Source organism: Equus quagga, chromosome 6, assembly GCF_021613505.1.
Source record: "Equus quagga isolate Etosha38 chromosome 6, UCLA_HA_Equagga_1.0, whole genome shotgun sequence".
In the NCBI taxonomy this organism is placed as follows: domain Eukaryota; kingdom Metazoa; phylum Chordata; class Mammalia; order Perissodactyla; family Equidae; genus Equus; species Equus quagga.
Window position 1 is genome coordinate 57,480,104 of NC_060272.1, and position 24,240 is coordinate 57,504,343.

The following is a 24,240-nucleotide window of genomic DNA, read 5'->3' on the forward strand; positions in this document are numbered from 1 at the left end:
ACAAAGAGAAGGAACCCCGGACGCCCATCAGAGGAGGACTCTCCTGGACCAGGTGGTGCTGCGATGGGGAAAGGAATGATTCACACCATTTTCTGGACCCTGGGAGTTTTCGTGATCATCCAATAGCAAGACTTCCTTTCTAGGAATGAACTGTACCATAAGATCCCCCTGATATCATGGGTATAACTTTGGGGTCACATTAGAAAACCACAGAGGAATGTAAAGGGTGTGGAGTGTTTCTTTCCCCAGATATGGCCTTAGGACAGGGCTGGTGTAAGGATTTTACCCCACTGGAGGGAGATAGGTGCCAGATGGCCAAAAGCGTGAAGAAGGCAGGGGGATTAAGAGCAGGCAAATTAACATAATGGAAATAATAATAAATATGAACAATGTACATTATATATATAATAGTAATAAAATACATTAAGCTTACTTGCAGACACCTTTGTCCGTGGGAACCTTGCAGGGCAGGGCTTGTGTTCCTTGGCAGTAGGGGTGCCTCCTGTGGGAGGAAGGCACTCAACTGAATCTGCTGGAGATGGGCCCGGGCAATGGGCAGATGCTTCCTGGAGGTGTGTGTATAAGGGAAAACCGAATTGTGTTTTCAAACAATATGAGAGTTTACCACTTAAAGAAATGCTTGGAGAAACAGAAAATAACAAGTGTTGATGAAGATACAGAAAAATTGGAGCCCTTGTGTGCTGTTGGTGGGAACGTCAAATGATGGTGTGGCTGCTATGGAAAACAGTATGGAAGTTTCTCAAAAATTAATAACCAAACTACATATGATCCAGCAATCCTATTTCTGGGCATATATCCAAAATAATTCAAAGAAGGATCTCAAAGAGATATTTGCACATCCATATTCATTGCAGCATTATTCACAATATTATTCACAATAGGCAAGAGGTAGAAACAACCCAAATGTTCATCAGTGGATGAATGGATAAAGAAAATGTGGTATATAGACACAAAGGAATATTACGCAGCTTTAAAAAGGGAGATCCTGTCACATGCCCCAATATGGAGATATCTTGAGGATATTATGCTAAGTGAAATAGGCCAGTCACAAAAGGACAAATACTGTATGATTCCACTCATATGAGCAGTCTAAAGTAGTCAAAGTCATAGAAATAGAAAGTAGAAAGGTGGTTGCTAAGGGCTGGGGGAAGAGAGGGAGAATTAATCTTTAACGGGCATAGAGTTTGAGTTTTGCAAGATGAAAAAGTTCTAGAAATCTGTCGCACAGCAATGTGAATATACTTAACCCTACTGAACCATATACTCAAAAATGTTTAAGATGGTAAATTTAATGTTAGGTGTTTTTGACCACAATTAATAAAATAAAATTAAAATAAAAAAAAAGAAACCTTTGGAGAAGTTCTCATTTAAAATGAGGAACTCTTTGATAAGGGGATTAATTACCCTCTTGCTTTTTCCTTACGTCTATCTTTGAATTTTTGTATATTGGATTTTCTTAAAGTAGCACTTGCTTGTAGCTCGGGTAGGTGACCTTGTTGGGCTGTCATGGTGTCCCTGGATCTGCTGTCCCTGGTCTCCCACTCCCTTCCCCTGCATATGGCAGAATAATGTGGAATTGGAGCTCTCTGCCTAATAAGAGGCTTAAGATATATCAGAGGCTCTCCTGACAACAGTGTCTAGAGGCAAACAATTTGACAGAATTGAGACCGGGAGGCTTGGCTACCTCTTTCATGAAGCCCAGATGTCAGCATTGTGGTCCTGATGCAGTTTCTACATGTGGTATAATAGAAATATATTTTTGGTCTTTGTTTCCAGTCCCTGGCTAGAGCTCCTAAATCCTTGGGACTTCCTGAGCGGTAGTTGCATCTTTTCTTATTTGTAAGGAGCCCCTTGGGAACACATCTGAGTTTATGTTAATGAGGTGACTCTTGGTGGGGCCCCCTAGACAGCGTTAGGATTGGGGCTGATTTCCAAAGGAATCAACGACATAATTAGAGGGTTGGAACTTTCAGCTGCGACCCCTCCACCTCTGGGAGGGGGTGGGAGCGGGCTAGAAATTTTCAATCACCAAAGACCAATGATTTAATCAATCATGACCATGTAATGAAACCTCCATAAAAACCCCTAAATGACAGGGTTTGGAGAAGTTCTGGGTTGATGAACACATGGAGATGCTGGGAGACTGATGTGCCCTCAGAGGGCATGGAAGCTCCAAATGCCTCTTCCCTCATACGTTACCCTAAGCATCTCTTCCACTTGGCTGTTCCTGAGCTGTATTTTTTATAAAAACCCTGAAATTGTAAGTCAAGTGTTTTCCTGAGTTCTGTGAGCTATTCTAGCAAATTATCGAACCTGAGGAGGGGTTTGTGGGAACCCCCAATAATCAGGAGTGCTGGTGGCTCGGGACTTGGGACTGGTGTCTGAAGTGGGGGCAGTCTTGTGGGACTGAGCCTTTAATTTATGTGACCCGACACCAACTCCAGGCAGATTGTGTCAGAATTGAACTATAAGACATCCAGTTGGTGTCAGGGAATTGGAGCACTGGTTGGTGTCACACGTCAACTCCGACTGCATTTATTCTCTTGATCTGGAAAGAGTTCAGTCTGAGTTTCTTTCTTCTTGAATGACCCAATTCCAAGTGGAAGATGCCACCTCTAGAGAGAGGACAGGGATGTCAGCCCAGCCTGGCAGTGGGGATGTCAATGGGGGAGTCAGGATGACCAAACAGGGGGGTAGTGTTTGGGCTATTGTGTGTCACACTGACCCTGACCAGCTGTGTGGGCCCAACCAGGGTGAGCTCCTTCTGACTGTCAGATGCCTCATTCCCACCTGAGATGCTCGGAGAGAGACCATGAGCCCTAAAAAAGACCATATTGTTTTGTGATGTCACCTCTGGAATGTTCTGAGTGTTTTGGTGACCAACTTACGCATACGACCTACACGTGGCATCTAACATTGGTAAGATTTTTATTTGATATAGAAAGAATTATCTTAGAAAAGGTAGTAGGTGTGGGTATCTCTGCTCTGAAGACTTTTGGAAGGCCTTATGTCAACTCTAAAACCTGTTAATAGCTGTTCAGAGATTGATACAGCATCTTATCAGATATCATCTTCACACTTTTCCAGATTCAATTTTCATAATGTACATAATTGACAAGAGGGGATAAGTGTGTAGAAAGCCCTCAATTTTTTCAGGTGAGCAAATGAGGTCCAGAGGATGGGCTGGGAAGCAGAAATCTTTTTATTTTCTCTTTTCTACAGCACTCGAGGCCAAATTTTACAAGAAAAAGAGATACCAGATCTGAAAGCCTAGAAATTCCAATCAATGTGGTTCTACCTCAGGTAGGGATAATCACAGAAGGATGTACCCTGTCAGTTTTAGCCCGAATAACCCTCCTCTTTCGAAACTCTAGCAAGATGTTGTAGAATGAGCAGAGTAGTCAGGACCTCAGATTCTAGTTGTGGGTCAGCTGCCAACCAGCTGTGCATCTGGGGGAGGCCACTTAGCCACTCTGGATCTTGGGTTCCTTGTCCCTTGAATTAGGAGGGTGGGTTAGGTAAGCTGGTAAGATCTTCAAGCCCTAACACTTGAAATTTCTGACACTCTGGAATAAGCCAGTCTTCTCAAAATCAAACCTTTTGGTGCTTGCTGTTGTGCAACCACTCTGGGTTTCTAGAAGAGAATTACGACTGGGGCTTGGAATCAAATGCATATGACTGAATCCATGAATAGAAAACCAAGTACGTGGACCAAGGGGTACAGGGCCATTCAGTGAGTCAAGAGAATGAAGGCCTGCTGTATACCAAAGGTAGAGTGTGAGGGATGGGCACTAGGGATTCAAAATGGAAGCCAATGAACGGGTGGAGTCTTGACAGGCTTGAGACTCTCAAGTCTCCTCTTGCTAAGCCGTGGTTTCCCTGCTGGGGTCCTCCTGATTGGATTGTTTCCACTGCTATGTCACAAAGGCCTTTGGGGCACATGATCTCTCTCTGACATGTGAGCCACAAAGCCTTGCTTCCCCATCATCGCCTAAGGCCCTGTTGGAAGACCATGGCAGTGCAACCAGAGGGCCTGAAATGTAGAGTGGAGGAATCCAATGTGGAGGTAACCATCTCAAAGCTCTGTCCTGGGATGTGTAGGATCAGAGTTGATCGCCAGTGGACATCCTATATATATATATATATATATATATATATGGAGTTTTTTTTCTAAAGCCATTTCTTTCTTAAGGATTTTCAGAAGAATAAGATTAGAAAGAAAACCTTCAGTGTTCTTTCTGGAGGTGGAAGTCATTGTAACAATCTAGGCAAGTATGTTCAGCAGGAGGGAAAGATATAGGACAAAAAATCATTCTGGCTCTTTGTTTTCACATTACCCTTTTAACTTTGTAATGAACAGCCACTTCTATATTCGTTTCAGCTCATGAAGCTTAGAATGTAAGCTAACTTTCTCCTGATCCTTAGACAGGGTGGCTTGCCCATGGGGTTCCTACAGCTGTAGGAACCTGGCTTTGGGTCCAATTCTTTCCACATGAGATGCACAGGCCACTACTTCCCTGAGGGTGAGTGTTGCTCCTTTGGTTCCTTCACAGCCCACATCAATCAATCTTTGCATCACTAAGGGACAGGCAGAGGGTGCCAACATGGGGGTGGGGGTGGGATAGGATTTGAAAGAGTGGTCGTGTGATAGAGAGATTGCAAAAAGTCTTCCATCTACACCTGGCACAACTCTCCCTGCCCAGCTCCCAGAAATAGCCCAGCACTGCAGGACCTGCGGCTGCTTCCGGGCATGGAGGGCATTGAATGAGAGGACCTGCTGCCTGGGCACATGTGCCTCCGACGGGCAGATGTGGCCACATGGGTATACCTGCCACGGGGGCACAAGTCATTACCAGGTTTCGGACACCTGCCAGGATGCTCTAGGCTGGCGCTCTGGGAGAGTGGTGATGGTGTCTATAAGTTTACGTTATGGAACTGTGCCTCCACCAGGGCTGTGAGAGCGACCCACATGCTCTCCTTAAATGAGATGGTGCACCGCTTAGGGGACTGGATCGGTTAACAAGGATGGGAAGAAATATTGACTGAGTGCTGATTTGATCATGTGTTGGGCACTGGGCCATGCAGGTGTGAGGTAGAGATCATACAGATACACCTGGGAACCCCGCTGATAATGAGAGAGCAGGAGTTATGGGCTTGTACCCAGGTCATTGTCCACTCTTTCCTCTACGCCACAAGCTGGGCATATGCCACCTGGCTGGGCTGGGTAACGTCTTAGCTCTCCGCTTCTTCTCCTGCTTATAGGAGACAGTGCCTCCTCTCCCCGCACCTTAACCGCTCGCCTCTGAGTTCCCTGCGTGTGTCTACCACACGCTGCTTTATTCTCGGACTGAGTCCATTCATTTGAGAAGGGAATTGCAGCAGCAGCTCTGTGTTTCCAGAAAGTCCTTCTGGCCTCCGAGCTTCCCCTCATGCTGGGCATTTGGGCTTCTCAATTGCACTGCAAACGCCTGTGATTCCCTGTGTCCTATCACCCTTAGGTCTTTTCAGGTCTTATTGATTTCCAGTTTTTCTTCCTCACATTAAATATTTGTGTTTTCTGATCTATTTCCCTCCCGTGCAATAACTTGCCTGCTATCTGTGTTATTTCCTGCCCAAGCTAGCTGACCTCCTGGTTCCTTTTGTACATAATGATTCCGTTCTCACAGGCATTCGCGTTTCCCCCCGTGAACACTATCTGTGACTCTCATGAAGGTGTTTATCTTAATGAAGGATCTACCCCAGATCAGGAGGAGCTCCCACAGACCTTCCAGTGCCCCCCGGCTCCCTCCCTGTGGGCTGTTCTCAGTCTCCTTTGTTTGGGCTTGTTCTTCAGGAGCTATGGAATCTGCTCAGAATATATGTATCTCTGCCAATTTGAATAACTATTAGGAGAAAGATTTCAAGAGATTCTATGTTAAATAATTAGCTAAAACTACCACGTATGATGACAACTTTATCCTTATTGCTGTTAACATAATTCTATCTAAATCAATCACGTTGACCTGTGAATTATCCTCTTACTTGTTAGCATTTATTAAAACCAACACTGTCTTTATCATGGTACTGGGAAGCTGAGTTAATTTAAAAATATGATAATAAGACTTTTTCACCTTTGTCTGAGAATTAGTAGCATATCTGGCTTTTCCTTCCGTCATCCTGGGCCTCTCAGCTTCACATGCCTGAGAAGTACCTCAGGCAGTTGAATGGTCTCTCATCATAACCCTCGGTAACGTTGGCGAAGCAGGTGTTTAAAAAACTTGGTCCGCAGGCTTGGAGTCCACCAGGGGCATTTGGACATCTCTTCTGGTCTGTGGTAGCCACACTCTTCTAGGAGTGGAAGGCACTTCAGTGAGTGTCAGCTAAGCCTGGCTAGTCACTGTCCAGTCCTGCCCCCAAACTCTTTAGATGGAAGGCCACCAATCCCAGAAACTTCACCCCGTAAGGTCCCAGTCAGAGAGCTGTTCCTTAGAAATCCTGTAGTATCAATAAGAGACTTTAGTCTTATCACCTGCCCTTTGCCCCACCCCCACCCTGACCCCGTTCCATTGGCCACTCTTCTTCCATGCTCTCCACTTGCCATGAGGCCAGTGATCTGACAAAGTCATGCAGTTGTTGGTGATTTCGAGCATTTGCCTTCCAGGACCACTTGCATTTAAAAAGGAGATGCTGGGGAGAGGGCCAGGCCTGATGCTAAGAAAGGATTCCCATCCATAGGTGGGATTCAGGCATCTATGAGGGAGGTGTCTGTGTCCAGGGCCCTTCCTGAATCCCCAGCACTAACATCTTAGGTGACAGCTGTGAGCACATTGCTCCTGGAGGACAGAGTCTCTTGGTTGCCTTCCTAACAAGGCCTGATAGGAAGTTCTGATGAACTCCATAGCCAGTTGTATTCCCTTCCTGCATCCATCCTCATATCCCATTCTTCCATGAGGAAGCCAGCCTTTTCCTCTCCCATCTACTGGGTCTGTGTCCATATGTGAGGGCATTTCCTATAGGAAAGAGATCAGAGAAGAAGAGACAATCCTCTCTGTCATGGGAAACTTGGGCCATGATACTTTAGGGGCTAGGATCATACTTCCATAGGCTCTACCTCCCAGGCTTAGGAGAACATTTTAGGGTTCTCCTGAAAGGCCCAGACCTCTTGTTAGGGCCCCAATCTGTCAAGGACAGATTGGTTTAACCCATGAGACCAACTCAGTGATACCACTGGCCAAGGAGACCTACTGAGAAGGAGCTGGCTTCAAACATCAGCTGAGGAGCTGTGGGATTCTGTACTTCATGTGTTTGCTTAGCTCAGATGCTCGCTTTTTGGAAAGCCCTTATGTAAAGAAATATATTCAGCATTTGCTATAGGGTTTTAGGCCAGGAATGGTTAAGCCTTACCTGTAGAACTGGCCATTGGTTTGGTCTTCATGACAGCTTGCCTTCCACCTTCTTGGCCTCTCCCAACAACCCCAGGGAGCAGGCAGAGCAGCTATGTTTAGGTTAGACATGACATTCAGAGAAATTAAGTGACTTTCTCAAGAGCACTCAAAGATGGGACTTTTAAGCCCAAAGCTTGTGGAAATTTGGAGCCTCTATCCTCACTGGATTATAGATTCAAGATGGTGGCATGGACGACCAGCACGCTTGTGTGCAGGGGCAGCTCCCTGGAAGGGCTACATGGATGGACTATTGTGGAATGAGTGACATGGGGGAAACCTGACTGTTACTGATTTTACAGGAGGCAATGATATCTCTGCAGTTTTAAAATATGAATTGAAATGGGGCTATAGCTTTACCAAATATACTAAATATATTAAAATGAGTGAAATTGCCACTTTTTAAAATATTATTTTTTTTATTGCGTTCATCATAGTTTACATCATTGTGAAGTTTCAGTTGTGTATTATTTCTTGTCCATCACCATGTAAGTGCTCCTCCTCATCCCCTGTGCCCACCCCTCAACCCCCTTCCCCTGGTAACCACTGAAATGTTCTCTTTGTCTGTGTGTTTATCTTTCACATATGAATGAAGTCATATGGTGTTTGTCTTTCTCAGTCTGGCTTACTTCGCTTAACATAATACCCTCCAGGCCCATCTATGTTGTTGCAAATGGGATGATTTTGTCTTTTTTAATGGCTGAGTAGTATTCCATTGTATATGTATACCACATCTTCTTTTATTTCTTTTTTTTTTAAAGATTGGCACCTGAGCTAACATCTGTTACCAATCTTTGTTGGTTTTTTTCCTTCTCCCCAAAGCCCCCCAGTACATAGTTTATGTTCTAGTTGTGCCTCTGGTTGTGCTATACCATATCTTCTTTATCAAATCATTGGTCTTTGGGTACTTGGGTTGCTTCCATGTCTTGGCTATTGTGAATAGTGCTGCAATGAACATAGGGGTAGAAAAGTCACTTTGGATTGTTGATTTCAAGTTGTTTGGATAGATACCCAGTAGTGGGATAGCTGGGTCATATGGTATTTCTATTTTCAGTTTGTTTTTTTTTTAAAGATTTTATTTTTTCCTTTTTCTTCCCAATGCCCCCAGTACATAGTTGTATATTCTTTGTTGTGGGTCCTTCTAGTTGTGGCATGTGGGACGCTGCCTCAGCGTGGTTTGATGAGCAGTGCCATGTCCCCGCCCAGGATTCGAACACTGGGCCGCCTGCAGCAGAGCGCGCGAACTTAACCACTTGGCCACGGGGCCAGCCCCTCTATTTTTAGTTTTTTGAGGAATTTCCATACTATTTTCCATAGTGACTGCATCAGTTTTCAGTCCCACCAGCAGTGTATTAGGGTTCCCATTTCTCCACACCCTCTCCAACATTTGTTATTTTTAGTCTTAGTGATTGTAGCCATTTTAACAAGTGTAAGGTGATATCTTAGTGTGGTTTTGATTTGCCTTTCCCTGATGATTAGCGATGTTGAACATTTTTTCATGTGCTTATTGGCCATCTGTATATCTTCTTTGGAAAAATGTCTGTTCATGTCCTCTGCCTGTTTTTTGATCGGGCTGTTTGTTTTTTTGTTCTTCAGTTGTGTGAGTTCTTCATATATTATGAAGGTTAAGCCCTTGTCAGGTATATTATTTGCAAATATTTTCTCCCAATTGGTGGTTGTCTTTTTGTTTTGATCCTAGTGTCTCTTGGCTTACAGAAGCTCTTTAGTCTGATGAAGCCCTACTTGTTTATTTTTTCTTTTGTTTCCCTTGTCTGAGAAGACATGGTATTTGAAAAGATCCTTTTAAGTTTGATGTCACAGAATGTACTGTCTATATTATCTTCCAGAAGTTTTATGGTTTCAGGGCTTATCTTCAAGTCTTTGATCCATTTTGAGTTACTTTTTGTGTTTGGCGTGAGATAATGGTCTAGCTTCATTCTTTTGCAAGTAGTTGCCCAGATTTCCCAACAACATTTATTGAAGAGACTATCTTTTCTCCATTATATGTTCTTGGAGGCTTTGTTGAAGATTAGCTGTCTGTAGATGTATGGTCTTATTTCTGGGCTTTCAGTTGAAGATTAGCTGTCTGTAGACGTGTGGTCTTATTTCTGGGCTTTCAGTTCTCTTCCACTGATCTGTGTGTCTGTTTTTGTACCAGTACCATGCTGTTTTGACTACTAAGGCTTTGTGGTACATTTTGAAGTCAGGGATTGTGAGGTCTCCAGCTTTGTTCTTTTTTTCTGAGGATTGCCTTAACAATTCAGGGTCTTTGATTGCCCCATTTGAATTTTAGGATTCTTTGTTCTATTTCCATGAAGAACGTCATTGGGATTCTGATTGGGATTGCACTGAATCTGTGGATTGCTTTGGGTAGTATGGACATTTTAAGAATGTTTATTCTTCCGATCCATGTGCATGGAATCTCTTTCTATCTCTTTATGTTATCATCTATGAAATTGCCACTTTGTAGGCCAAAAAATGGTAGAATGCCAACAGTTTCACATAGTTCAACCTAATATCTCCTCCCCACCTTTCAGTGCATTTTGGTTGATTAGTTCCCTGGCAAGGACTCGTTATGCCTCCATGGTGTGTGAAGTGTGCTGTTCTAATTCTCAGGACCAGGGATGTCAAAAGAATAAGGGACAGGTCACTGTCCTTACAGAATTGCAATTTATATATCTGAGGAGAGGATGAGACAGGACATAAGAGAATCATGGCAAAGTAATAATATCAATACATGCAAAATAAAATATCTGGATAGCATGAAGTGCTAGAATGAGCATGGAGTTTGGAGTCAGATTGCCCCCTTGTTGGCTATGTGATGTTAGGTAGAAGCATGGTATTTCTTTTTGGTAAGATATCACATATGAATATGGAAATCAATTAGCATATCATCACATAATAGTCATTCAGTAAGTGTTATTTCCTTTTGCCTGTTCTGTACAATCTTCTTCTAAGGAAATGCTGAGCAACTTCTTTTCTGAATCCACAGTAACCATGCTTGCATGTCTGTAGCTCTCTACAAAGAAAGAAAATGTCACATATTCTCTTTTTATTTTTGAACTCTACAACAAACTCTCTGAAATAAAGAGGGCCGATGTTAGTAAGGTTTCTGTGGATGGTTGTACAGGTTGTGCACGGCAATGACATAATTGTGAATGGCACGCTGTAGAGCTGGGCATTGTACAGCCTGCACAAACATATGGGATGGCTCTGAATCATGTTGGCATCCACATTTTCTAGATATGGAAACTGAGGCGCAGAAATTAAGTGATTTTGTAAGGGTCATGCACTAATGCAGCACAGAGTCAGACTCTCTTCGGATTTTATGATGTCTAGTCTCCTGTTCCCCAGATCTTACTGCCTGCTTTAATGCTTGCTGCTCTTTACCTCCCTTATTTGCGCCAAGAAATAATTGATGCTATTCACTGATTTTTCAAATTGATTGGAAGTTCCCTGAGGGCAGGATCTGAGATGCCAAATTAATGTCAGTGGAATCATTGACATAAATGTGGAGAGATTATTGGTATTGGCAAGAACATTCAGAGTGAGAATAGATTAGGGCAAGGAGTTTTCACAAGGCCAAGAAAGAACTTTCTTTTGAGGACTAAGTCTAGTTAAGCCTGATTTGAATTGGGGGAAATATGGGAAAGAAAGAGTTTGTCTTGGCTCAATGTCTTCCCGAAGTTCAATCATGATGCTTGTCATATTTGAAATGCCGGTATATTTAGCATTTCTCCTTAAATCTTCTCACTTTCAGAAATAGAAAAGTTGCTGCTTTATTTTAGCCTCACCTTAATACTATCTATAGTATCGTGGGTTTAATAAAATAGGTATCTTTTTTCTAAAACAATTAAAATAAATATATGACTATTAAAATTTTAAAAATGTTTAAGTGTTCTGTCTAAGAAATTAGGCTGTGAAGTAATGCTGGACTTGGCCACCTTCTCTGCCCTGTCTGGGGATAAGAGGAAAGATGGTAGGACTAATTTATAAGAGGAGGATTTGGTTTCCTGGGTAAGGAGGTAAAGGGGCCCATTAATCCATCAGCATTTTCTGGATTAGGCGCTGTGGGAATGGAACAGAGAAGGCACAGGGTCTTCTTGGGAAGTGTTGGCCATTTAAGGGAGGGGACAAGATGCCAAGTAGGTGGGTAAAAGACGGATGCTGGGGCCATAGTGGTACCCATTTACAAACACATATCCATTGGACCAGAGTAAGTTAGACCAAGAGGGTGGTTAGAAATAACATCACTAACCCGTCATTATACAGAAGTGGAAACCAAGGTCAGTGGGGGAGAGGATGTGAGCAAGGTCACCTTATGGCATGCATAAGGGCAAGGGTCCAAATACCCAGATTGTCCATAGTTAGGGATCTGCCACTCACATGTTAAGGTTTTATTTAGTGCATTTCTGTTGGGGAGATAGTCGAAAACTCCTTGGGTACTCAGTTCGGAATGTGGATATAGAATAAAGGCAGCTGACTAGGATGAATTAAAGGCCATCACGGATACTCTGAACAGGGATAAAGCATTAGTGATTCCTATTTGGACATTCAGTTGGAATGAGAAACCAAACAATCATAAAAAAGAAATGAGACAAGTGGGGAAATTTGAACACTGACTCAGTATTTGCTGATGTTAAGGGATCATTGTTAAATTTTAAAGGGATGATAACGGTATTGCGGTTTTGTTAAAAAGGTACACATTGATGTATTTATGGATAAAGTGACACAGTGTCTAAATTTAGCTTTAAAATAACCCACTGACAAGGAAGTAGCTGTGGAATTGGGTGGTGGTATAAATGAAACAAGTGCGGCCTTGATTTGATAACTGCCGAAGCTGGGTGATGGGTACGTGCAAATTTATCAGACTATTCTCCCTCTTTTTGTATATTTTGAAATTTTTTCATAATAAAAAGTTAACGAAAAACTATCTTGACCCCAAAGCACTGAAAGTCCTTTGATAAATCCATGGCGATTTCCCACATATGTGCTTCACACGTATAAGGTTCAGGGAGCCAGAACTGGATTTGCAACTTAGTGAATGAACTTGTGCTGGTTATTTAACTTCTCTGACTTTCGGTTTTTCCATCTGTAAAATGGGAATAATAACATCTTATTATGTCAGTGTTGTGAGGATTCAATGAATTTGGTAGGTAGCTCACTCAGGGCCTCTCACAAAGCTGGGGCTCAATATTTGTTCCCTACTTCCCTTTCCCTCTCAAGATGGGGATACACACCATCGACTAAAACCACATTTTCCATAGCAATACCGTCTAGAGTGAGATCCTGTTGAGATGGAGCCCTAAGTAGGTTCTAGTGGGAGGATGGAGAGGATCTCTCAAGATTCACTCTTTAGTGATCTTGACTAATCTTACCAGAAATCGGAATCAAGGGACCTTCAATTTACAAGGAAACCATCTAGGCTATCCACAGTGAGGTTCATTCTGATCACAGGTTCAGCCACAAGAGCCATGTGCTTTCCCAATTGAGAAATATGAAAACCATGGAGGCTGGATTTATTTAAAGTAAATAAGGTTCTGATTGCAGAATGCCCTCACACCCTGGCTATCCGGAAGATTAAGCACAACCTTACAAAGTTAATGACATGTGCTTATTGCAAAGTTAATGGCATAGCACTGTGCCTTCTATTTATCTAACTCTTTAGGTCTTAAAGATTCTAACCCACTTTATACACCGTGCAAATTACTTCTCTCTATACACGCATATATATAATGCAGACAACCTAACTTGTTTTCTGTCTTCTCTATCTGTAAAATTGTGAAAGTAACCTTAAAAATGAGGAATCGATATTTGGAGAGCATTGCAATGTACTTGGATGAAATGCTCTTGCTGCATTTAGAAGTAGCTATCATGATCGTATTTTTATTTAAATTCATTGCTGCAATTGTTGCCTCTTCTTCAGGATGTAGTCCACCTGTTCACCACTTTCTGAATACATCTCTGAATTCCTCCATTAGTGAACCTACTTTTCTTGATAACAATACCTTGCATTTCTATGGCAATTGGCAGTTTTAAAAACACTTTTGCATTCATTATCTCATTCAATCCTCACAATAGTGTTGTGAACTAAGCAGGGCACGGGTTATTTTCTTTTTACAGGTACATTTCACTGACTTTTGATGTTGGAAGGAGCCCTTAAGATCGTGGAGTCTGAGTCCGTCTTTTTTTTGGTGAGGAAGATTAGCCCTGAGCTAACATCTGTGCCAATCTTCCTCTATTTTGTACGTGGGATGCCTCCACAGCATGGCTGATGAGTGGAGTAGGTCCACACCCCGGATATGAACCTGCAAACTTGGGCTGCCAAAGCAGAGTGCATGGAACTTTAACCACTCTGCCATGGGGCCAGCCCCCTGACTCCCTTTTTTTTACTTGGGAAAAATCTGGGTCTCAGAGCGGGTGAGAGAGCTCTCCAGTTTCACACTGCCCATCAGCAATAGAACCAGGACAAGAATGCTCGTGACCCCCAGTCTTGACTTCTTGGCTTTTAATCGTGGTGTAACCCTCACCTGGGCAAACTATACTTTCCACCTAGCTTAGAGCAGTCCTGACTGCCCGAGGGAGCCGGTTAGAAATGCAGATTCCTGGACCATACCCCAGACTGAGTGAATCAGTCTCGCAAGTAGAAGCCTCTGAAATCTGCATTTACAGCTCACTGGGTTGGGGGCGGGTGCGGGGGGGGGGGGGGGGCGCGTCGGCCTGGTGGTGCAGTGGTTAAGTGCTCACGTTCTGCTTTGGCAGCCCAGTGTTTGCCAGTTCGGATCCTGGGTGCAAACATGGCATCACTTGGCAGGCCATGCTTTGGTAGGCGTCCCACATATAAAGTGGAGGAAGATGGGCACGGATGTTGGCTCAGGGCCAGCCTTCCTCAGCAAAAAGAGGAGGATTGGCAGCAGATGTTAGCTCAGGGCTAATCTTCCTCAAAAAAAAAAAAAAACAAAAAGAAAACTCACTCAGGTGATTCTTCTGTACTGGGAAGTGTAAGAGCTGCTGGCTTGTTAGGTTTAAGCTCTGTGGCTCTGATTCCCTTTTTATATGGTGGTCTTGAGGAGCATGGCCACCATTATGAATTCCTCTTTATGAATTCCTTAATGTCCTTTGCAATGTTTGTTACCACATGTTGAACTCTCGTGATATGTCTGTGATGGTGCCCTTCCATTCCAAAATTATCGCCTGGACTCTGCTTTGAGCCTAGCCCTGTGTCGATGGATGTTAAGGGGGCTGCTGGCCGGACAGACTCAGGCGTGGCTAAGAGTGGAGGATGACCCTGAATAGGGCGAAGGAGATGGCTGGGCTGACCAACAGCACCTCCATTCTGGACTTAGTAATTTGGGTGGCTGTTGGGGTGATTATGTTCCCCCTCTGCTCACACCAATTGTGGGTACATATCTGCAGCTGGGGTAGCTTGAGAACAGTGTTTGTTCCTCCTCTAGGGTGACAGAAGTGTGCCAGAGCCCACGCTTACTGCTTAGCACATTACCTCTTTTAACGCTAAAAATATCTCTATGAGGAAAGCAGTAGAGGCAATTATCCGCATTTGGAAATGTGGAAACTGAAACTCAGATTACTTGCCCCTGTTATAACTGATAAAATAGTGGGTCTCCGACTCAAAAATTTACTTGACTCCAAAATCAATGCCTTTAACCCCCACGATGTATAGCTGGTTCTCATCACTCGCAGATTGCACATTTGTGTGTTTGCTTACTAAAATTTGTCTGTAACCCCCAAATCAATACTCGTGGCACTTTGGTGGTCATTCATGGACATGCACAGAGGGATGAAAAATTTGAGTCACCTGACACACACATTCCCAGCTAAGGACGCTTCTCGTTTCAGCTCTCGTACTGTAAAATAGTGTCTTTTTCACAGTTTGGTGCCATGTTTTTCAGATCTTTCTGCTTTTGTTGGTGATTTCGCTGATTAAAATGGCCCCCAAGCACAGTGCTGAAGTGCTCTCTAGTTTCCTAACCACAAGAAGGCAGTGACGTGCCTTCTGGAGAAAATATGTTAGCTAAGCTTTGTTCAGGCATGAATTATAGTGCTGTGGGCCAAAAGTTCAATGTAAACAAATCAACAATATGTAGTAAATAAGGTATCTTTCAACAGAAACACACACAAAACAAGATTGTGCACTGATTCGTTGATGAAAATGTGATCAGATGCTTGCAGGAACTTAACCCTGTATTTCTCCTAGGAGAAATGGTACAGTATTCACTAATTCAGTGTTTGCGGGGACTTTATAGGACAGAACTGCCGCGAATGTTGAGGATCAACTGTATTTCCTTGTGAGGACCCCAAGAGGCCAAGTGCCAAAGTGCCCACTGTGGCCAGGCCAGACTTTCAGACTGGGTTTATTGTGGGGTATCCCGGCCTCGTATCGGGTCAGCCAGCCTTGGGGGTGTCCGCTCCTTTACTAACTCTGGGCTTCCCTGTTCTCTCCCGCAGAGGGGCACAGCCGAGCCTTTCCTGAGGCTCCACAACTTGTACTCCACCCCGCGCTGCGCCAGGCAGGCCGCCCTGCCCAGGCTGAGCCGCCGGGTGGTCAGCCAGCACTCCTACCCGCTGAATCGCTTCTCCTCCGTGCCCTTGGACCCCATGGAGCGCCCCACCTCCCAGGCGGACCTCGAGCTGGATTACAACCCTCCCCGCGTGCAGCTCAGCGATGAGATGTTCGTCTTCCAGGACGGGCGGTGGGTGAACGAGAACTGCCGCCTGCAGTCGCCGCACTTCTCTCCCTCCTCCTCGTTCCACCACAAGCTGCACCACAAGAGGCTGGCCAAGGAGTACCTGCTGCAGGAGGAGAACAAGGCCCTGCGGGAGGAGAACAAGGGCCTGCGCGAGGAGAACAAGACCCTCCGCAAGGAGAACAAGATCCTGCAGATCTTCTGGGAGGAGCACAAGGCCACGCTGGGCCGGGAGGAGAGCAGGGCCTCCTCACTGCTGCTGCACAAGGACAGCGTGGCCCTGGAGGTGGTGAAGAAGGACCCGGCCCTGCAAGCACACCGCGGCAAGGAGACCAGCACCCTCCAGCTGCTCCGCGAGGAGAACCGCGCCCTGCAGCAGCTGCTGGAGCAGAGGAAGGCCTTTTGGGGCCAGGCCGAGGAGAAGGCGGCGCCCATGGAGGAGAACAAGCGGGCGCCCTCGCCCCACGAAGAGCCGCACGGCCCCGGGCTGCTGCCGGAGCAGGGCCCGGGCCTCGCCTCCCCCTTCGAGGAGCCCAAGGGGTCCGCCACGCCGCAGGAAGACTCCAAGACGCTCCGCGCCCTGCGCGAGATGGTCAGCAACCTGTCGGGGTCCTCCGGGGAGGAGGAGGGCAAGGCGGGCCCCGGCCTGCCGGACGGGAGCCAGTGCTTGGAGCTGCTGAGGGAGATGAACCAGGCGCTGCAGGCGCTGCGGGAGGAGAACCAGAACCTGCAGGTCCTGCGCGAGGAGAACCGGCTCCTGCAGGAGGAGAACAGGGCGCTGCACGTGCTGCGCGAGGAGCACCGGCTCTTCCAGGAAGAGAACAAGGCCCTGTGGGAGAACAACAAGCTGAAGCTGCAGCAGAAGCTGGTCATCGACACGGTGACCGAGGTCACCGCCCGTATGGAGATGCTCATTGAGGAGCTCTATGCCTTCATGCCGGCTAAGAGCAAGGACCCCAAGAAGCCCAGCAGGATCTGAGGCCGCCCAGGCGCCGCGGAGGCACCGAGCTTCGGGCACAGAAGACTCCGGCGAAGAAAACCTCCTGCCTCTCTTCTGTCTTCTCGCCTTCCCCCACCAGTTCGTGCCTGTTGAAGAGCAGAGTTACGAGCCTTCCTAAACTCAGAGTAGTAATAAAGGCGTGAGGAGGCTGGGGCCAGTTAACACCAACGTGCTGCTCTCCGTCTTCTTTTTCTTTCCTTACTATTTTTTAGAGCAGTTTTAGATTCACAGCAAAATTGAGCAGAAGGGACAGAGATTTCTCATATACCCCCTGCCCCCGAACACACGTGTAGCCTCCTGCGTGATCAACATCCCCACCAGAGTGGTAAATTTGCTACAACTGATGAAGCTACGCTGACACATTATAATCACCCAAAGGCCATAGGTTACATTAGGGTTCACTCTTGGCGGTGTACATTCTGTGGGTTTGGACAAACGTATAATGACATGCATCCGCCGTTATAGCATCAGAGTATTTTCACTGCCCTGAAAGTTCTCTAAGCTTCACCTATTCTTCCCTCGCTCCTAACCCCCAGCAGTCTCTGATCTTTTTACTGTCTCCATAGTTTTGCCTTTTCCACATATCAGAGTTGGAGTCATACAGTCTATAGCCTTTTCAGATTGGCTTTTTTCATTTAGCAATTTGCATTTAAGGGTCCTCTATGTCTTTTCATGGCTTGATAGCTCATTTCTTTTTAGCGCCAAATAATATTCCATTGTCTGGATGTACCAGTTTATCAGTTCACCTACGAAAAGATATCTCAAGTTTGGGCAATTATGAATCTGGCTTCTTTTTCTTCTCTCTCTTTTCCCCCAGTCCTTTCCTTCATTATCGTCTGTTTTTCTCTCTCATTTCCTCCCTTTTTTCTTCCTTTTTCTCCTCCTTCTCTCCTCTTTCTCCTATCCTTCTTGCTCTCTCCTCATCTTCAGTTTCTGAGGCTGTGGCATGGGGATAGCTTGTGGGAGAAGAGGTCCCTCTAGGCCAGGGCTTTTCCACTGTGCTGCTGTTGATATTTGGGGCTGGATAGCTCTTTGTTGTGGGGGCTGTCCTGTGTGTTGTGGGATGTCTGGCCTTTGCCCACTAGATGCCAGTAACAGCCACCCAACCCCCAGCTGTGACAACCAAGTATGTCTCCAGACATCGCCAAAAGTCTCCCCAGGGGACAAAAAACTCCACCTCGTGCCCCCACTCCCATCCCCCAACACTGCCCTAGGTTTCTTAAAGCATATTCCTTGAAGTACTAATCCTTGAAATGCTCTGAGAAAATGAAGGTTTCTGTGGCGGAAATGCTGCTACAATCATCTCTGGCAGATTCATAATCATATTCCAACTTAAAGAGTCTGAGAAGCCCTACAGTGAGGAAAGCTGCTTAACTTTGGTGAACCTAGAATTGCCCAATTTTATTTCATCTTGAAATTTCTTTTTCTGTCACCCTGCTGATCACCCAGTTTGAGAAGGGGTGTTCAGTGCTCTCCCTGACCCTAGGCTCGCCTCCCTATTCCCACGTGCCCTCTGCTTACTCATGGTTTGTTCTTCCCAGTTGAAGGTAAGAGGTGGGGCAGTGGCTGCCAGGTTCACTGGAGGGAGGTGTAGAGGCTCAAGATTTGGTGTCCTAGGCTTTGATTTCCATTTCAAGTTGGACATACTTTATTTTTTTTGTGAGGAAGATTGGCCTTGAGCTAACATCTGTTGCCAATCTTCCTCTTTTTTCCTTTTTTCTCTGCAAAGCCCCAGTACATAGTTGTATATCCTAGTTGTAGGTCATTCTAGTTCTTCTATGTGGGATGCTGCCACAGCATGGCTTGATGAGCGGTGCATAGGTCCAGGCCCAGGATCTGAACTGGCGAACCCCGAGCAGCCAAAGCGGAGAGTTAAAACTTAACCACTTGGGCACGAGGCCGGTGCCTGGACATAAGTTAGAACCAGGAATTTGAAAGCTACCCTCAGGTGACTGTAGAAGGGAGTCTGGTAGAGGTTCTCAAACTTTGTTGTATGGTGGAATCACCTCAGGGTCTTTGAAAAATACTGACTCCTGGATACTACCCCCAAAGTTCTAATTTAATTGATATTGGGTACCACTGGACATTGGGAGGTTGAAAAGCTTCACAGGTGATTACAATATGCAGCAGAGTTGAGGAATCACTGTAGCTGGGTGAGTTAAGCTGCCTATTGATTCTCAGGATAACGTTCCATGCACTAGTGATGGGGATAAATGAGTAGGCATATGTGAGGGAAAGAAGAAGTTTACCCATGTCGCTGATGGGAAAACTGATTGCTATGACAGATGTGAGTTTGAGACTGAAATATCCTCACTCCTAATCCGTTGTTCATGTTGGCTAGATTTCTGAGCCTTGAGCAAGCTCCAGAAGGGGAGGCAAGGCCATAGCTGACAGCTGCAGAGCTCTTTGTCCATCACTTGTCACTTGCCGTGACCCCATAATCCTCAGTATTTGTGAGGTGGGCATTATAGTTTCTTCTACAGCTCGGGGAGCTGGAGCACCAATGGACTTGCCAGAGGTTAGCTAGCTAGGAAGAGCCAATCGGGGTCTTCATCGCAGACCTAATGACTGCAGATCGCAAACTCCTTCTGTTAGATCGCACTGCCAAGTGAACTTGATCTCCAAAAGAGGTTTTGGTGCCTATTTTCCAGATTTAGGAGCTTGTCAAGTCTTATACAAAATAGCATCAGAAATTCCAAATGAGGGAGAACAATGATAGGAGAATTCCCTCTCTTTATTCAGTGACTACACATTTAATCTGCACACGAGGGCAGAAGGTGACTGATGGGCAGGCAGAGGCTGAGTAATTTATTCCCCTGTTGCCACCAAAACCTGACAAATAGGTAGTTTTTGCCAATGGGCCTCTAGCCCTTTGCAGTTTTTTCCCCCTGAATTTGGTAAATACATCATGCAGGGCATCATGAAATACCAAACATTGTTTAAGTCAGTGTAATAACTCCAGGGTGGAGGGGCTTTTCATTTTTGTTTTTTGATAAAATCAAATTGATTTCTGTGTTTCTAGACAACTGGAAGACAAAAGGCACACTCTCCCCATGTTTGTGTTACAAATATTTAACTTGGATTAAGCTACGTAGCAGCAGTTGGAGGCTGTGCAAGCTGAGAGAGCTAGGACTTAACACTGTTTAACAATGTCAACTCTCTCTGTCAGGCAGAATCTAAACGGGTGAAAAATTAGCAAGAAGGACCATAAAAATGTCATTTTTATGGAGTGGGGGTGATTTACTTCAAAACAATGTTTCGTTGTATGGTGCAGTCTGTCATAGACTAGCTAACATTCTAGTGGCCGCTAAGCTCCTGTAGAATAGAATGAAATTTCATTCATCAAGGAGAGCTTCCTTTAAGCATCTCTGGGCTGTTTTCAGCTCTTTCTGTGTCTGCCTCCTGGTCCAACTTTCAGTCCTTCTCTCATGGCCAAGGAGCCTATCTTCTCTTTGCAAGGCATGTCTTGGCTCCAAGTCTCTAAGATTTGCCTTTAGAGAGCTAAGCATTCTACCTTTCCTAGCCCCTCCCGTTTGGTCCTTGGCCCGGCTGGCTGACACTCCTGGTTGCTAGAGTCAACTACAACCCTACTACTGAGCTGGCTGAATCCTATCTAGTGCCCATAAGTTGAGGGTCAGGTCAAATAGAGAAGAACACTCACAACCTAAACAACTAGCTAGTTAACGGAAACGAAAACTCCCCAGAATTAGTTCAGGGAGGGGATTCCAATAGGAAAATCTATGCAAGGACAGTCATCCTGGGTTAAGCAGAGTGTGCCAACAGTAGGAACCAGAAAACAATTCTGGAGAAAATCTTGTAGGCTTTTGTATGCTCAGATTCTATTCTTGAATTCTTCCCTTTTCTAAGGGCTTTTCATAAAGTGGAGTGACCTCGACCTGCGTGTAGTGAATGCCTGTTGGAGTCCAGTGTCACTTTTGGCAGTGTAGGAAACAGCTGGGAGGAGGCTACACTGGGGCGAGGAGTTTGATGTAGGAAGTTGATGACCCCTAAATCCTTGATAACCATCATTTTATTGTGCCAGGAGTTAAATTTTTGATTTATCAGATGGGAAATGGTTTCTACTGAGAAGCCAGGCCATCTTCAGAATATTATGCATATACCAAGAGCAGCTGCTGGAATCCGCGTCCTTCCCATTCATATTTTTGAGCCCCTGAGTTGTTTGCAGCAGATGCAACATCTGTGCTTGGGGCTGCCCGCCCCCTTTCTCGTTCACATGCAAGTGTTCTCCAGCCTGGGCTCTTATCAGTTCTTCTGGGTAAACAGTTCTTTCCAAATTTCTTACTCTCTTTGTTCACTCAAACAATGGCCTTTGTAACCAAGAACAAAGTTAGGAGCAGGTGACGGATTATTTTTAAAGCTGTCAAGACAAGTGGTGTTTAATTTATGACATTTTCTTTCTCTAGGACTGCCTTGATTCTTTGCAGATGGGGTATGTCAGAGCTCTCCATCAGAAATCCTCAAGCCATGGGAACACTAAGTCTTCATTCTTTTCAGAGACTGGTCAGTTGTCACTCAGGAATGCTGTGTGAGACGGAATAGAACTTCTTGGTTGTCAGCTACTTTTTCTGGACCTATGGTTGGGTTATCCTCACCTTTTCTCTCTCCTTCACTCATGCAGTCAATCACCAGGTCCTGTTGACTTTGTCTCCTCAATAGCCCTTGAATCCTTCTGCTTCTATTTCCATGGGTGTAATCCCACTTCTGGCCACGGTCACCTTCTGGGTGACTGCTCCGGCTCTGACTGGATTTCCACATCTCCAAGGTTACTTCTAGCCCATTCTCCATATTGCAACCAGACTGATTTTCTTAAATGTGTGAATGTTATCATATTATTTCCTTATTTCAAATTCATCACTAGCTTTCCATGATCTTTAGGATAAAATAAAACTTTCCTATGAGTCTCTGGCTTAAGTGTGGACACTACTTAAATTCTTCTGAATATTCTGAATACAGTGAACATATCACTGCTTCTCAGGGTCCCCACTGGGCTCCTTCAGAATTCAACATAATTTAACCGGCTGTCCTCCTTGTCTCTTGGAGGTTATATCCAGAGAGGAGAGATTCCTTCTCCTGGGAAGGACAGGCAGAGCTCCAGGAAAGATGTACTTGGAGTGGTGAGGAAGATGGGAACACCTGTGGTGCCAGGTGGTTGTAACGAATCTTCCCTGGTCATGACTGGTTTTGGGTGTCAAAACCAATAACCTCCCACATTGCTTCTTGTGTTTAGTGAAGATCATCTACTCTGAACAGCCACGCACCGGCAGCATGGACTTCAGAGTCACACTTCTGGGTCTATATCTCAGTTCCACCACTTATATGTAACTTTGGGCAATCCACTTTACCTTTTTGTGTCGTAGTTTCCTCTTCTAGAGAAAACAATGGTGTCTGCTTATATCACTTAACTATTGTTGCATTATAAACCTATTCCAAAACTTAGTGGCTTCTGAACCATTTATTTAGTTAGACTGGGATCAGCTGGGCTGTTCTGGTTGCAGCTGGACCCACTCGTGCACCTGTGGTCAGGTGGCAGGTTGCTAGGTGGCTCTGCTTCCCATGGTTGGCTGACTGTCAGTTAGGGCCCTTGGCTCTCCTCCATGTGGTCTTGTCCTCCAGCAAGTTACCCTAAGCTTACCCTCATGGCAAAGGCAAGGACGCAAGAGAGAGAGCAGCAGTGTGCAAGTCCTCTTGAAATCTAGGCTTGGAACTGGTCCATCCTCACTTCTACTGACCACATTCTGTAGCCAAAAGTAAGTCACAATGCCAGACCAGATTCAAGAGATGTGGAATGCATTCCACCTCCTGATAGCAGGAGCTGCAAAGGATGTGGGTACAAGAAATCCATTGGTTAGGACCATCAATGCGCTGCATCCACCATACTACTTTATAGGTCTTTGTGAGAATCAGGTGAGATAGTACATGGACAGTGCTTAGAACAGAGACTAGTACACTGTAATCACTCAATAAACTTTACCTATTATTATCATAACAATCATTATGTTTTTTTGTGCGTATCTTTAGGTATATTGATAGAAATTAGAGCAATTCATTGAAAACTGCCTCAAAGACTTTTGAGAACTTTTCCGTTTGTTTAGTTAGAACAATTTTTTTTGTGGTCCTAGGAGAGCTGTCTAAAGTCAGCATCTGAGCTCCTCTTTATGCTCTTAAACACAGATTTATTGTGAAGATTGAATAAATTAATGTATGCAAAATGACTAACAGCATCTGGAATGTAATCAACACTAAATAATGGTAGCTATGGTTATTATGCGACTGCCCCAGGGCCAGTGATTTGGAAAAGAATCTGCCTTTCTTACACAGCCCCAATTCATTGCTAAAAGGAATGCAGTTTGGCTTAATGTGATGCTGAGAAGGCCTATCTAACAGGTGGGCGATGTATGAAGTAAAAATAGAACAAAGCTTTATAATGGAATTTCATCACAGACACTTAGGTAGAGAGAAAATATAATAGGCCTCACACCTCCATTATGCAACTTCCGTAGATCAGTCCGTGGCCAGTCTTCACTTGTCCCCATACTTTCTTTTTTTTGGTGGCCTTTAAAACAAATCCTAGATGTCACATAAATATTTCAGGATGTATCACTGATAGACTTTCTTTCATTTTTTATATAATTGCCATATTATTGTCACACCTATCCAAATTAACCATAATTCCTGAATATCATCCAATACCTAGTCTATAATCAAATTTCTCCCATTGTCTGTCTGCTCCAAACAAGATCCCTACATTGTATTTGCTTTTATGTAAGAGACTTGTTTGTTTCAGAGAAGGAGAATTCTGTGCAGTTCTTGTGGCATCCAGAACTGGCTCGTGTTTTTCGAGGTCTGGCCTGCCAGGGACATGAAACAGGCCTGATGCACTCAGCAAAGGTACCAGTGTGGTTTTCTGAACTCTTCTGCACTCCTAGGAAGCGTTGATGGTACTGTTGGGTATATCTAAAGCTCACTGAGTTAGAACTCTTCAGAAACGTGCTCTCTGGAGCTGTGATGTGATGAAGAAATATTGTTCCAGTGGCTCGCTTCACTCATCTCAAGGCCATTTGAAAGAATTGAG

General features: G+C 44.8%; 1 protein-coding gene across 1 annotated transcript; it reads left to right on the plus strand.

The window, feature by feature from the left end:
* The first annotated feature begins 2,865 nt into the window (after positions 1–2,865).
* CBY2 (chibby family member 2) lies at positions 2,866–17,126 on the plus strand. The gene is made up of 3 exons (XM_046663706.1): positions 2,866–2,940; positions 3,244–3,324; positions 15,909–17,126. Exons 1-3 carry the CDS (start codon positions 2,866–2,868, stop codon positions 17,124–17,126), a joined length of 1,374 nt encoding a protein of 457 aa, XP_046519662.1.
* Positions 17,127–24,240: the final 7,114 nt, after the last annotated feature.